General features: G+C 36.5%; 1 protein-coding gene across 1 annotated transcript; it reads left to right on the top strand.

Annotated features, from left to right (window-relative positions):
• Positions 1 to 1,457: 1,457 nt before the first annotated feature.
• Positions 1,458 to 15,255, top strand: LOC105335477 (collagen alpha-1(I) chain). The gene is made up of 8 exons (XM_011439341.4): positions 1,458 to 1,667; positions 2,679 to 2,753; positions 2,901 to 3,233; positions 3,344 to 3,626; positions 10,343 to 10,638; positions 10,725 to 10,793; positions 11,449 to 11,700; positions 14,177 to 15,255. The coding sequence occupies exons 1-8, from the start codon at positions 1,508 to 1,510 to the stop codon at positions 14,524 to 14,526; spliced, it is 1,818 nt and encodes a 605-aa protein (XP_011437643.2). The 5' UTR covers positions 1,458 to 1,507; the 3' UTR covers positions 14,527 to 15,255.
• The last annotated feature ends 113 nt before the right edge of the window (positions 15,256 to 15,368 follow it).

Genomic DNA, 15,368 nt, shown 5'->3' with positions numbered 1-15,368 from the left:
AAGCCTATTTCTGTATTTATTCGAGGTTTTCTAGAGCGTTTCCATCGACTGACACGTATCACGTATCTCTTTTGTCCGTACCGGGGGGGGGGGGGGGGGGGGGTGTAGCTTGCACGTGAGCGCGAATTCGCAGGAATCACAGCTGACCTGGCTCTGGCAACAGACTCTGAAATTAGAGGATTCCATCTCTTTCTTTTATTGATAAGGTAATTGTATATCCCTGGGTTTTCTTTTATCTTTTTCTGTAACGATTTGTTATCGCTTTTAGTCGTGTAAATCTCAATTAAATCTCATTAAGAGTACATAACCGAAACACATCGCATAAGTTTTTTTTCATTGAGATACTCAACAGAAGTTTCTGAATTTGCAAAACATTATGAAACTGTAAGCATATTTCGTCAATATATGTTGACAAGGAAGATTTAAACACTATTTATACAAAGTGGTCATGTTGTATCTGTTAGAAAAATGTAACTTGGGATTAATCCACTAAACATTTAATGAAAGTTCGCACATCGAGACGAACAAAAGTTTATATCTCTTTTCCTCACCAAATACACTTTAATTATCATTACGAGGGGCTGATACAAAAATAAAACCACCAACTCGATAGGATTAAGAAAACTTGCCGTAAAGTGAGAGTTTTTTGCATTTTGAAATATCTATATGTATATTAATATAGATCTGAAAATTTCAATGCATAATATATTGATAATTTTGACGATAACGTACATATAGAACGTGAGTAAATAGAAGTCGCTGCACACCTGAAAAAAAACCCGTCAAACTAGATATTATTTAACGACGCGGCAATATCCCAAATGAAAAATGTTCTGAGGATTAATATCTTTTTTAATTATCACCAAAAATATTGTTTTTTGATTTATAAAATGTCCTTACATCGCCCATGAAAAGCACGTTATCCTTATTACAGAGATGTTTTGTCTGTCTTTAACTATACTTAATATCTGCTGACATTTACATGTAAATTTTACTGTAGTTTAATAAAGCATGGTTATGATATAAATTATTTTTTGTTAAAAAATATTCTAATATTCTAGCAATCAAAAGAATGGTGCCAGTGTTTGGTTTTGTTGTGTGTTTTTTGTTTTTGTTTTGTTTTTTGTTTTTGATAGACCAACCCTTGAGCAGTACTGTTCCAATATTATATAAGTATACATCTCTATGATAACATCCAATATACATATATCTTTACCTGGCATATATGTATCTTTTGTAACATTCAATATATCTTCGCCTACACATACAGTTTTTTAAAAGCATGCATTACCACAAATGAGCTTATCTTTCAATTGTAATTCCCCCAAATTACCCTCCTGTGTACCTCTCATTAATCAAAGACAACGAAACCAGAAATTAAACTTTCGTAAAGCCTCATTTAGTTTTTGCCGACATCAGTGTTTTCCTGTTGCTGGCGGCGGGGGTTTATAAGGCCCCGGGACCCCGGCTCTGTCAGTCTCAGACTCGGCTTTACACTGTGATCACCATGCGGGCTTGTATACTACTGTGCGTCCTCGGGGTAGCTGCCGTGTACGGGGCCCCCAACAACGACTGTACGACGGAGTTAGGCAGGCTGAGGACAGAGCTGGAGATGATGAAAGACACACTGAGCAAGCTCCAGGAAGAGATCATAGAGACCGAGGAAAGTGAGTACTGTTGCAATCCTCTCTAAGATAACTGTTACACTAGTTAGAGATTGTAGAGACCGAGGAAAGTGAGTACTGTTACAATCCTCTCTAAGATAACTGTTACACTAGTTAGAGATCATAGAGACCGAGGAAAGTGAGTACTGTTACAATCCTCTCTAAGATAACAGTTACACTAGTTAGAGATTGTAGAGACCGAGGAAAGTGAGTACTGTTACAATCCTCTCTAAGATAACTGTTACACTAGTTAGAGATTGTAGAGGCCGAGTACTGTTACAATCCTCCCTAAGATAACTGTTACACTAGTTAGAGATTGTAGAGAGCGAGGAAAGTGAGTACTGTTGCAATCCTCCCTAAGATAATTGTTACACTAGTTAGAGATTGTAGAGGCCGAGTACTGTTACAATCCTCCCTAAGATAACTGTTACACTAGTTAGCGATTGTAGAGGCCGAGACCTTGGGCAACAGTTTGCGAGCCGGTCCGAGAGATCAACTGTTGACCTCGCCCCAGTCAACAACTGTATAATATGTCATCCTTAAACAGCTCTTAGACTGCTACTTTTCCATACGTAACAAGTGTTTCAATTCAGTAACTAATGCTATTGTCTTGGTTCCTAGTTTTACCAATTTTATAACATTATTTCTGTAAATTACATCAATAGAGCTGCCAATATTCTTTACGTAACTCACTACTCAGTGGAATTGGCCGAACCCATTTCTCGATATTATGTTAACTTTTTCAATACTATGAAAGTTGACGATAACACATAAAATAAGTCAAACTACAATTCAGTCTACAACGATGCTTCCTTTTTTATAAACAGGATTTGCTAACAAGGCCTACACCAGGTTTATCCGTCAATATACATACCGTACAAATAAACTTTCGCGCTTGCACAAGGAACTTTTGAACCGAATTTCAAAGAACATCCTTAAAACAGTTACCTAGATTTAGCCATACATACAAAGGGCATTGACAGATGGAATTAAATCATGATTTTATTTTTCCAGCAACCCCACACAGCAGAGGGAAGCGAGCTGGGTCTTATTTCCTGAGAGGACCTGCCGGACCCATGGGAGCCTCAGGTAGTGGCTTCAATTAGTTTGCCAAGAGTTTGGGCGTTTCTGAATATTCAAAACATGTACAATGTAAAACTGACTCTACTTTGGGTAAAATAATACACTTAAGGACTTATTGAATGAGTATATAACACCGCCTCTTTTTTGTGACAGGCCCCAAGGGAGAACCAGGCGCCCCAGGAGAGCCAGGACCACAGGGAAAACAAGGTTACCCAGGATTCAGAGGAGACAACGGACCTCCAGGTATCCCCGGAGACCAGGGAGTCCCTGGTTTGCCTGGACCTCAGGGTGACACCGGCGTCCAAGGTGAAACAGGTGCCCCAGGTGAGCCTGGACCCATGGGACCAATGGGACCTCAGGGACTGAAGGGATACGAGGGAGCCGTTGGAGCGCCAGGTGCCCCCGGAGAGCCAGGTCTTACCGGAGAACCAGGACAGCCTGGACCAATGGGCCCTGTAGGACCAATGGGACCTCAAGGAGAGAAAGGTATTGAATACTGTCTCCTGTGTAAACCAGATTAACAAACAGCCCAATAAGAAATGAACCATATGTAAAGTTTAAAACATCGTTTAAATATGCTTTCCTGTATCATTCAGGTGATACCGGGTACCCGGGAATGCCAGGCGAGCCCGGACCTCAGGGACCATCTGGCGAGCCCGGACCCGAGGGGCCTGCAGGACCCATTGGACCACGTGGTCTTCAGGGATACCCCGGTGCTCAGGGTGCCCCCGGAAACCCAGGAGAGAAGGGAGACCGTGGTGTCCAGGGAGCCCCAGGCCGCCAAGGTCAGCCCGGACAGGCCCAGTTCGCCCCCGCGGCCGCGAAGGACCAGTCTTATTACGCAAGAGCTGCCCCCCAACGGGCAAACTACAAGGGAACGTAAATAATATCTATGTTTAAATTCCAAAAAAGCTCTTTATAAATTCCATCCATGCTTGTTATTTTTGGCGTATACTGTATTAGTGTTATTAGATATGCTTGGGCTATCCCGGTCTGGGCAGTACGTGAGATGTGTCTGTGATGAGGAAAAAATGTGAAAATGTCCAATAAAAAACATTAAAAAGTAGTTGTGAATTTTTCTCTTGCTCACTATCGCTAATCAAATGGTTTATGAATGTAAGGCAACTTGTGTTAATCACAATAGGGTAAGATCTTATGAACAAGGTATTTCCAGTGCATATGGTAGAAATATTATATTGAATGATTTTCAGTGATCGATTTTAACAGTCAAAATTTAGTATACTTTGCTATAAACTGCAGATATTAAAAGATGAAAACATTAAAAGTTTCCAGCGGACTTGAAGTCGCTATTTACATATTACAGTCGACGCATTTACCGACTCAATTGTGCTGAAGTGGAAACGATCAAATGATTTTAGGATTAGTTAGTAGGGAGTAGACAATAAAGTTGCTTCACTCCTAATAAGTTTTCATCTTCCTACATCAAAACTATATGCGATCGATTGGTGTTCAAGAGTAATCATTAAATATAATCTGTTACTAGTAAATGTGTTTGGTGGTTTAAACATTGATTTAGATCTTCTCGAGAACTTTAATGCTCATTATGTGAAATGACTATACTGTGACAAAAAAGGGATCAATGATAAACCGAATATCCAGGGAAAAAACTGATTTTTTAAAAAATGTAAGACTACATTGTCCATATTTTTTTTGTATATTATGACTCTATATTTACATTCTGCTGTGTTTTTCCATTAAATTCTGTGATCTTCAAATGCCTCTAAATGCAACAAGTAGTCAAAGGTCAAATTGACGAGTTTTATTATGACGTCACAAACGTTGAACGCTGTAAACTGCAACGTCACAAGCGAAAATCAAAGTTCACGCTTGTGGCTGTTACTGTGGCTCTTCCATTAATATTAACTTACCCTTAGAATAAGATAGGAATTTTAAGATATGAATTACATTTGCAGACAAGGCAAGAAGTTAAAAAATGTAAATATAAGCGTTAAATCATGATTTTTTGAAGTATACACTCTCATAGCTGCAGCGGTGTGTGCATACAAATTTTCATAACGCGCTAACGCGCGTTACTCAATTTGTATGCACACACCGCTGCAGTTATGAGAGTGTATACTTCAAAAAATCATGATTCAATGCTATAGTACAACTGATTTTATTATGTCTATTGTTTCTCAGGTGGGCAATGGGCCTCTTGTTTAAGATAATGTTATAAAAGCAAATAATCGGTTGCACGAACGTTAATTAAATTAACGGCTAGTTTGTGCCGTAACTTGCCGTTAAATATTTAACGGCTAGTTAGCCAACTGTCAGTTAAATTTTAATGTTTAATTAAATATTTACCTGAGTGAAATCTCGCCGTTAATTTTAACGTCACATTAACGTCAAGTTAACGTCAAGTTAACGGCTAGTTATCGTCAAGTTAACGGCTAGTTAAATTCAACTAACGTTTCTGCAACCGGAATTTACTAAATAAATGTTATTCACTAAAAATGCGCCACATATACCAAAATACGCAACATATACCTTTAATAATTCTCCACTATTTCATAGAAAATTTGAAATTGGTATATATTCTATACTTACATCTTGGTGGCGTCGGTCATGGTTATGTATACCTTTGTAAAAAAAAAAGTTGGGGGGGGGGGGGGGGCGGTCTAAGCCACACTAGCCCGACGCCTATACATCTTTCATTTGTTGAATTAATGAGTCGATCGTAATGAGTAATTAAGTTAACTAAACTAAATTTTTGTTAATGTATATCAGTAAGTTATATAAAAGAAACAGCCAAGTCGTCTTAAATGGAGTGAAATGGATGAATCTGACATCATCATAATTACTTAAGGGCGTATAAGTCACGTCAGTTTCAACAGAGCTATGACATTGATTGCTACTGCTGTGTTAACCATGCCTCTCAGTCTGAGTGATTCAGATGACAGAGTGTTTCTGTATAGAGGAAATTATGGAATAACTTTCCTTTCCTTGTCTAAACACTCAATAGAAAGAATATGTTTGGTTGTTATCAAACGGGAAGTTGTATAAGCATACATGCAAGTGCGAGAAAATAGATTTGAGAAATCCCATGACAGATGCTCAGGAAGATGAGAATTATAAGGACATGGTCACGATTTGAGCTGAAAATTTTATTTCTGTATCTTTAATGATTAGAATTCTTCATTACTTTATTCTAAATGATCAATTAGAATTTGAGTGGCAAATTAAATTTCATAAATGTCAAGGAAAAATGAATCCCAGTTTTGGGCTAAATTTAGCTTATTTCATGCCATATCTCAAATTGTACATATTATTAATAGACCCATACTTTTGGTTTTATTTTCTGAAATTTGAAATTTTTTGTTACAAGTTTATCATAATTTGAAAAAGTTGAGACTTTTAATTAATTTTATTTCATGTTGAGTCGGTAATGGATAAAACAGCGTTTTATTAGAGGAAAAAGGTCAAAATATCAATTAGGTGAGGAAATTGTAACATTTTTCTTTATGATGATTTTAATTTTATTTATTTTAGATAGTTTAAATTTGTATTTGATGCCATAGTTCATTCCGATAATAAAATAAAGAGGGAAATACGATTTATGTGCAATCTGCACTTTCAGTGCAGAAAGGTCATACATTTATTAAATACACCGTAGCGCCAAATGAAGCATATATGCCCCAAAATTTTGTTTTGAATTTCGATTAAACTATGTGTGTAGATTTAAAAATATACTTAAAAAAAACTTTAATACTTTTTATCGCAGGATCCAACGTCCTTAACAAATGCCCATGCCGCTCTAATGAATTTTTGGAAAAGATTATAACAATCATAATTATTGACTTTAAGTTAAAAATAGCTCAATACATGCATTTACACAATATGTTTAAATTCCTGTCGCAGAACGGACAAGTGCATCGTTCTTTGGTGCAAATATCTTAAAGAACCATCAAGATGAATGTAGAATCCACGACAACATTTAATGGTCACAAAAGGGGACGTTGTACTTTATAATCAGTAAGTTCACCCTAAGACAAAAATCACAAAAAATATATATCACCGTCCAAAGAAATGAAATTCAAAAACAATTCCAAAGACATTCATATGTGGCATACATTATTTCTTATCATACATTTACAGTCTGAACAATTTAAACAATGAAATATAGGCTGGTATTTTACCTTGCTTATTAATGATACTTGAACATACTAGTATATTTTAATCAAACCATTCATTCTCCACACTCATACTGCTTAACAGATGTATCCATCATTTTAAAAAATTCCTTAGCTTATACACTAGCCATTATTTATTACATTATAACAAGTTTAGCTTTAAAAAAAAAGTTAACCGTCTTTAAAGCACACTTTATTAAAGCAAAAAGTTGTCAAAGAAACTTTTATTTTTTTATATATAAATGTCTTGTCTGCCTTTTAAGCGTGCGTGCATAAAACTGAGAAACGTGTACAAATTTTAATAAAATCAAAGTTAATACCACTACATTCAGCATTTGTTTTACTGATAATAGTTTTACCGTATCAAATATGCAAACTTGTATACATACTATATCAAACTTTTTGCATTTGCATAAACAAAACAAGAAGGAAATAATATATTCTTTCAATAGATATTAAGGAGGCTGGGGGGTCAAAAAAAAAATTCTCCAAAATTCACCAAATTTGCAGAAATGTTTCATATAATCTTAATTTACATTTTGATGCGAAAGACCACATCACAATCTTCATAAATTTTATCTTTTATTGCATCTGAAAAAATTGCACATTATGTAAAAAAAAATTATGAAAAATGTATGAAATATTAATAAGGGCAAAAAACATACCAATAACATCACAAAAAATTAACACAATAACAAAAACTTAACATTATTTGTTATAAAGAAAAATATCACAATTTTACCAAAAATGTATTTTTCACACAAATGCAAATCTGCAAAGAAAAAAAAAGTAGCCAAAAGATTATTTCCAAATTTTAACATAAAATAATCAATACATGTGTAATAAAGATTGAGCATTAAAAAATATTTTCGATGGTGAAATTAAAATAAAAAAGAAAGAAAGGAAATATCTGAACAAAATATTTGGAGTTTTACAAGTTACCTCCCTTTGAAAAGTTAAAAAGGTGCTGAAAAACAGCTAAAATGATTTTTTGGCATCTTGCATCCCTTGGTTACCATTGATTGACTATTTAAATAATGCTTCTATACCATCATATCAATTTTTTCAAAAGACAATTTCAGTACAATGTAAGAGTTATAGAACCTTAAAGTGAAAATCTTTTTTTGTGTAGAGATAAAAACGCTGTAATATGGCAGCCACCCCCAGCCTCGTTAAAGAATATATTGCGTTTAACTAGTTTTACTGAAAAATGAAAGCCTTTAATTTTTCAGTAGGAATTTTAAGTATTTTTTTTGAAGATTTGAAATCTACGAAAATTGTTAAGTCGTACGTAAAAAAAAGATCATCAGAGAGTATCCCTTGCGCCGAACCGTATTTCAACCAATAAAATAAATGTAGATATAAATATCCTGTATTTTCAACCAATCATAAAGAAGAGGAAGTGCACAACCCGGAGACTGTAAATCATTGCTTGCGCTCTCGGGTGCTAGCAACTACGTTAGTCTTGTTTACTGCCGGTGATATGCATGCTGGACTTCATGGTAGGGGATTCTGGGAATTACACTGTGCTACTGTAGAGAAACTGAAGTTTTGTGTTTTATTGTAAATGTCAAAAAGTAACAGTAGTTTAGGTCTTATTACGCCAAGTTCTTTCTTAAATTACAATAAATAGCTAACTCTATCTTCACCGCCTTCAAGCTCGAAAAACAACCTCGGATATGATTTCCGACCTTACCGGAAAGGTCCGAGAGGAAACGATTGCTTCCAAACACATTGGCGGATCCATAAGGGGGGGTTCCGGGGGTCGGAACCCCCCTTTCTCTAGGACATATGAATTTTTTTGAAAACGTTTAATGCCTATTTAAAGGCAATTTTCCTCATTTATAATGGAAAGACTAGAGTTATCTCAAATAAATGCTTTTAAAATTGCTTATTTAAAGAATTTCGTTAATTTTGTTCTTATATATAAAAAAAAACCCCTATCGATTTTTTATCGAAATAAAGTACATTGTACTCCCCTTCAGCATATGGTGTTTACTACATTGAGTAAACATGTGGAAAATTAAAGAAAAAATACATAAAATTAAGCAGTATCGCTAATAACACAACATCTACAATGCATTTTCTACTCTATAAATGATTATACTGTTACATGTAGTTCATACAGTTTTGAACTGACAAGCCATCGAGTAAAACGACGTTCAAGTACGAGTACATGCATTCGTTTTACTTTAAAAAGCCGCTTTCAAATGTATTGTTTAGTAAATTAACTTAAGTAATTAAAATAGATGAGTTTTACTTCGTTTCATACAAAAAATACAATCGATAGAAATCAAAATTGATTAATAGTTCAGAATTTAAAACCACCAAAGACATAAAAAAATTACCAAAATATCCATTTTTATTATAGTTTGTCGTAATTAGTCTGAGTTATTTTTTGCTTCTTAGTGTTTCTTTTCTGTGAAGCATAGAAGCACTTTCTCATTGCTGGAGACTTGGGTTTCTTGTGGCTAGATATTATGCAAATCTTCCTTACCTAAACGCAAAACGCTCAATAATGCAGTGCACTCTGCTGTTGAAATAGATGTAAAATAGATAGTGATGAGATAAATGTTTATTAAATACAGATGTATACGAACGGAAAACGTTCAAAAAGTCCTTGTTTTTTGACAAATGATGAATTTTGCACATATGGGTTTTCATCAAATGGAACCCCCCTTTTCCAAATTGCTGGATCCGCCTTTGAAACAGTACCAATAATTCTACTGATCTTTAAAATTTTCACCTCGAAATTGAAAGTTCAGTAGAGATAGAATGATTTCAGCAAAGTGAAGTAGTTATGCCTTTGTCAATGTGAAGCCCACTCTGGATTTGCAGTTCTTAATTGAGACCCCCACCCCCACCACCATTCCTGTGTCCTCCTAATTATAGGCAATCGATTAAGAAAATTAAACTAATGGTTTAGAAATCTATTTTGTGGTTTATGTGCTAGCTCACTGATCTTTTCTAAAAAGATAAGCTTGTTTCAACTCTTTATACCGTCTTCCAAGGAAGAGGGCTTCATGGACTTCATAAACATGCATTTAGTTTTTCTGAAATATTTATTAGAGTAGAGAATGAGATTATTAAGGATTTATTGTATTTTTACTATACGGTCATATAAGCTCCGACCGACAAGTACATAGCATCTGACGTTATATATTCACTTTAGCAAAAAAGACATCCTATGCCTAGTAATACAAAACACTTCTTACCTTGTTAATTATAGGGGAATCATTTATTATGCATATAATTACAAAATATATTTAACGTTAGCTAGGTCCCCGTGGATCAAAAGCACCTTGTTTATAATTCTTCGAATTTGACACCAAATCTGCTACTCGGTACAAAGGATCTCAAGATATTTGTACTTTTATCGAATGTTTGAAAATTACTGCTAATGAAGGCAATTGACCAAAAAACTAGAAACAGATAGGGATTCAGTTTACAGTCAACGCAATCAAAGCTAGGGGCAGGTGTTGACTTAGAGTTTGGTAAGCGCGTTCTCATTCATTTATTCTCCTGCCCAGCCTGCACAGCCTCTTTTCATTTCGTCCTCAGCACTATGCACATGTACATCCCATTTCTGGTTTTCGGGGCCGCATCTGTGTTGGCCGATATTCATGATGAAATCCGGAAAATTTCGGACGAAATGGATTTGGTCAAATCTGAAATCGTATCCCTCCAAGAGAAAATCCGTCTGATGAGGGTCAATGAGGAAGACTTACACCGCATAGCGCGTGAGTACCCGTGAAGGGACCCAGTGCTTAAGTCTTCTTAGACGTTATAACACCTGCTTTATACTCTGTTTTTTTCTATTATTTAGCTGGTCACGATAGAAAGAAGAGGCACGTCTTTGTTGAGTTTGCCCCTAGAGGTTCCCCCGGTCAGCCAGGTAAAATCTTATAAAGACCTCATCGTAGATCTAGAACTCATAGTATACATTTAATAACCGTCTACGATCTCTTGAGATGTGGAATCATCATTTTCAGCAGAATTCATGTGGATTGCGATCGCCATTTTTTATCCGGTAAACCGGTTATTCGGTCGGAACGATGGTAACCGGTAACAAAATTGGTAATCGGTTTGTCGTAAAAAATATTTATATAAAAAGTTAATATTTTAGCGCAATACCATTTTACTTGTCTATCTTTTGAGACATTAATATCTAATCAAGTTGAATTGCAAGGAAAGTTCTACATTTAAATTTCAAATCCAAAGACTACAAATGCATGGATTATCCTACATTTTAACACCAGTAAATGATACATTTTTAGTTTATAATTAAATACAAGGCAACTTTTATGGATCGGACTATTTTTAAAAACCAGTCTTACGATAAAAATTTCAATTTGGTCAGAGTAAGTAACGTCTATTAAGATATATATTAACAGATAAATATCACATGTAAATACTAAGTAAGTATTTCATAAGATTGAAAATGCTACATGTAAACAAATCGCGGTTTTTGTAAATAAACATGACTGTTAATTTAAAAAAAATTATCAAAGCATGGGCACTTGATAAACAGAAGTGGTTCATTTTATCAGGTGAGAGAGGCCCACGAGGGGAGCCTGGAATGCCCGGACTACGGGGACCTGCTGGTGAAGACGGGGTAAAGGGGGTCCGAGGGGATCCCGGGTTCCCAGGACATCTCGGCTACGTAGGGGTGAGGGGTCCTATGGGACCGAAGGGCGAAACTGGCTCCAAGGGCAAGCAAGGCGCAATGGGATCACATGGAATGCGTGGACAAACGGGTCCAAAAGGAGAAAAGGGAGATCAAGGACCCCCTGGACCACCAGGTGAGTTAAGTGACAAATGTACATCAGTGATGAATGCATGATTATCGTGAGATAGCCTATCTAATAATGTAACGATTTACATCAGTAACCTAACTAAATTGATGAATGAAGGATTTACAAATTGTACTGATTTGACAACTGCACGATTCATGTCGGTAAACTTACCAGTTCGATAAATGCACGGTTTATGTCATAGAGCATACTACATGTAGTTCAATTATTGCACAGTTTACGTCATAGAGTGTACTGGTTCGATAAATGCACGGTTTACGTCATAGAGTGTACCAGTTCGATTACTGCACGGTTTACGTCATAAAGTGTACTAGTTCGATTACTGCACGGTGTACGTCATAGAGTGTACTAGTTCGATAAATGCACGGTTTACGTCATAAAGTGTACTGGTTCGATTAATGCACAGTTTACGTCATAAAGTGTACTGGTTCGATTACTGCACGGTTTACGTCATAGAGTGTACTAGTGCAATTAATGCATGGTTTACGTCATAGAGTGTACTAGTTCGATTACTGCACGGTTTACGTCATACAGTGTACTAGTTCGATTACTGCACGGTGTACGTCATAGAGTGTACTAGTTCGATTACTGCACAGTTTACGTCATAAAGTGTACTAGTTCGATTACTGCACGGTGTACGTCATGTAGAGTGTACTAGTTCGATTACTGCACGGTGTACCTCATATAGAGTATACTAGTTCGATAAATGCACGGTTTACGTCATAAAGTGTACTGGTTCGATTAATGCACAGTTTACGTCATAAAGTGTACTAGTTCGATTACTCCACGGTTTACGTCATAGAGTGTACTAGTTCGATAAATGCACGGTTTACGTCATAGAGTGTACTTGTTCGATTGCTGCACGGTTTACATCATAAAGTGTACTAGTTCGATTACTGCACGGTTTACATCATACAGCATACTAGTTCGATTACTGCACGATTCATGTCGGTAAACTTACTAGTTCAATTACTGCACGGTTTATGTCATAAAGTGTACTAGTGCGATTAATGCACGGTTTACGTCATAGAGTGTACTAATTTGATTAATGCACGGTTTACATTACTGGATGTAGCTCTAGACAACAAGTACATCATATGGTTTATGTCATAGGGTGTACTAGTTCGATTACTACACGATTTATGTCGGTAAACTTACTAGTTCGATTACTGAACGGTATACGTCATAAGAGTGTACTAGTGCGATAAATGCACGGTTTACATCATAGAGTGTACTTGTTCGATTAATGCATGGTTTACTTCATAGAGTGTACTAGTTAGTTTAATGCACGGTTTACGTCATAGAGTGTACTAGTTCGATTACTGCACGGTTTACGTCATAGAGTGTACGTTCGATTACTGCACGGTTTACGTCATAGAGTGTACTAGTACGATTAATGCATGGTTTACGTCATAGAGTGTACTAGTTCGATTACTGCACGGTTTACGTCATAAAGTGTTCTGGTTCGATTACTGCACGGTGTACGTCAAAGAGTGTATGTTCGATTACTGCACGGTTTACGTTATAAGAGTGTACTAGTGCGATTAATGCACGGTTTACATCATAGAGTGTACTAGTTCGATTAATGCATGGTTTACATCATAGAGTGTACTAGTTCGATTACTGCACGGTTTACGTCAAAGAGTGTATGTTCGATTACTGCACGGTTTACGTCATAAGAGTGTACTAGTGCGATTAATGCACGGTTTACATCATAGTGTGTACTAGTTCGATTACTGCACGCAATATTCACGGCATTGAGCAAACTTTACTCTGATAAATGCACAATTAACATCGGTGTATTTGATATCTTATAAGAGCATGGTTTACACCGATCGGTAAAATAATAATTAGTTTGATATATACAAAATTTACATTTTTAAACTCCCGGACATTGGAAGTCAATGTACATGTATAAAATGTGCATGTTTAAAAAAAGATTCACATACAAAATAAATTCATATCAACTTCAAGTGCCCATGGTCAACTTACTAATTTAATAATACACGATTTGCATCGATGGACTAATATAATCAATGCACGAATTCGATAATAATTAATTGCACGATTTATATTGGTGAAGTTAATAATCTCACAATGCCTAGATAGTTTGATAAATACACGATTTAACATCATTGCCATTTGGCCCCGGGGCCATAAAATTAGTCGAGCTTACTTTTGATCTCAGTCTCACTTTTCCACTATATGTTCCATTGGTAAAAGTGAGACTGAGATCAAAAGTGAGCTTGTCTAACTTTTATGGCCCCGGGGCCAGATTCACAATTACGTTTTTATGCAAAACTATTTCGAGGTTGACTTTCTCAAAGATTACTTGTAGGTTAACTAAATAAATCGAATATATTGTAATTTAAAGGAGTTCGTTTTCTTTATAATAATAGAAACTTGCTAAACTCAGTGTAAATCTCACCAACACTGTCTCCTGAAGCCATTTCGTTCTCTACAGGTATTCCTGGATTTCCCGGTTTTGCTGGAACAGACGGAACCATGGGAATGACGGGCGATATGGGGGAGCCCGGGCCCAAAGGCGACCAAGGGGAGCCCGGCGAACCGGGCATTGTTGGACGGATGGGAGAGACCGGAAAACCCGGGGACACTGGGGCCCCGGGAATCATGGGATACAGGGGACCCCGCGGGGAGTACGGACCGACAGGGGTAGAGGGGGTGCCAGGATTCCCAGGTTTACCAGGAGACTCCGGACTTCCAGGTCCTCAGGGACCACAGGGGGTGACGTACGCCGAGTACATTATCGCTTACAACGAGGCTCTCGCCAGGTTACGTGAAAGCGAACAGTAATACCAAGTGTTTGGACGTTTGGAGCTTTAGCATAGGCTTATTTTAATGACATATCTAGAAAAGCTTTGTTGCCAAAATATTAATGTTTCTAATAGAATTTTAAATAGTTCTTTGCAATATTTGATTATTCAAAATTATTAGTCATGGATAGAAACGTAATTGAACTCATGACCGTATGTATATGTACATACATTGCCATACTTCTGAGGAGCGGTACAGGTGTGTGCGCGTGGATCTATTACCCATCAAATATATCAATTATATCACACGCTGATTTTGATTTACATCTACAACATCAGTTGGCTTACTAAGTACTCCAAACAAGCTATACGGAAATACATCCGTGCACCTGTTCCCAGAAGTCTATGAAAATCTTGGTTCCTTAATTGGTGACATGGGAGGTTGGAATATCCCAGTATTTTATTACTTGTTCGCGATTATAAAATTGACACGCAGTTTTACGAAATGAAACTTGGTAGACCTACAATGGTCTTTATGAGAAAAGGCAGACGTTCAAGCGATATTGGCAAAAGGTGACTGCCAGGTTTTTAAAGAATTGTAAAAACTCAATGTTCACCAAATATGAAATGATTTGAAACAGTGTGTGCAAGATTAGACGACCGGTGATAGCTTGATTTGTTATATTGTGTGTATTAATTCTTCAAATGATTGTACTTATACATGTAATAAATATTTGTGAAACTCTGCCGTTTCACGTTTTGAAGATTTTGAGGTGTTTTTTTAGTTGTTTTTTTTCCGGGGGAAGTATTAGGCATTTAAGAGTACGTTTTGGGGGTTTTTTTTTTCGTTTTTTTTTTGGGGGGGGGGGTGGAGGGATATGG

The sequence above is a fragment of the Magallana gigas genome, chromosome 7 (assembly GCF_963853765.1).
Source record: "Magallana gigas chromosome 7, xbMagGiga1.1, whole genome shotgun sequence".
In the NCBI taxonomy this organism is placed as follows: Eukaryota; Metazoa; Mollusca; class Bivalvia; order Ostreida; family Ostreidae; genus Magallana; species Magallana gigas.
Note: the sequence above shows the minus strand (reverse complement) of the source record. Positions and strands in the feature narration are given on the sequence as shown.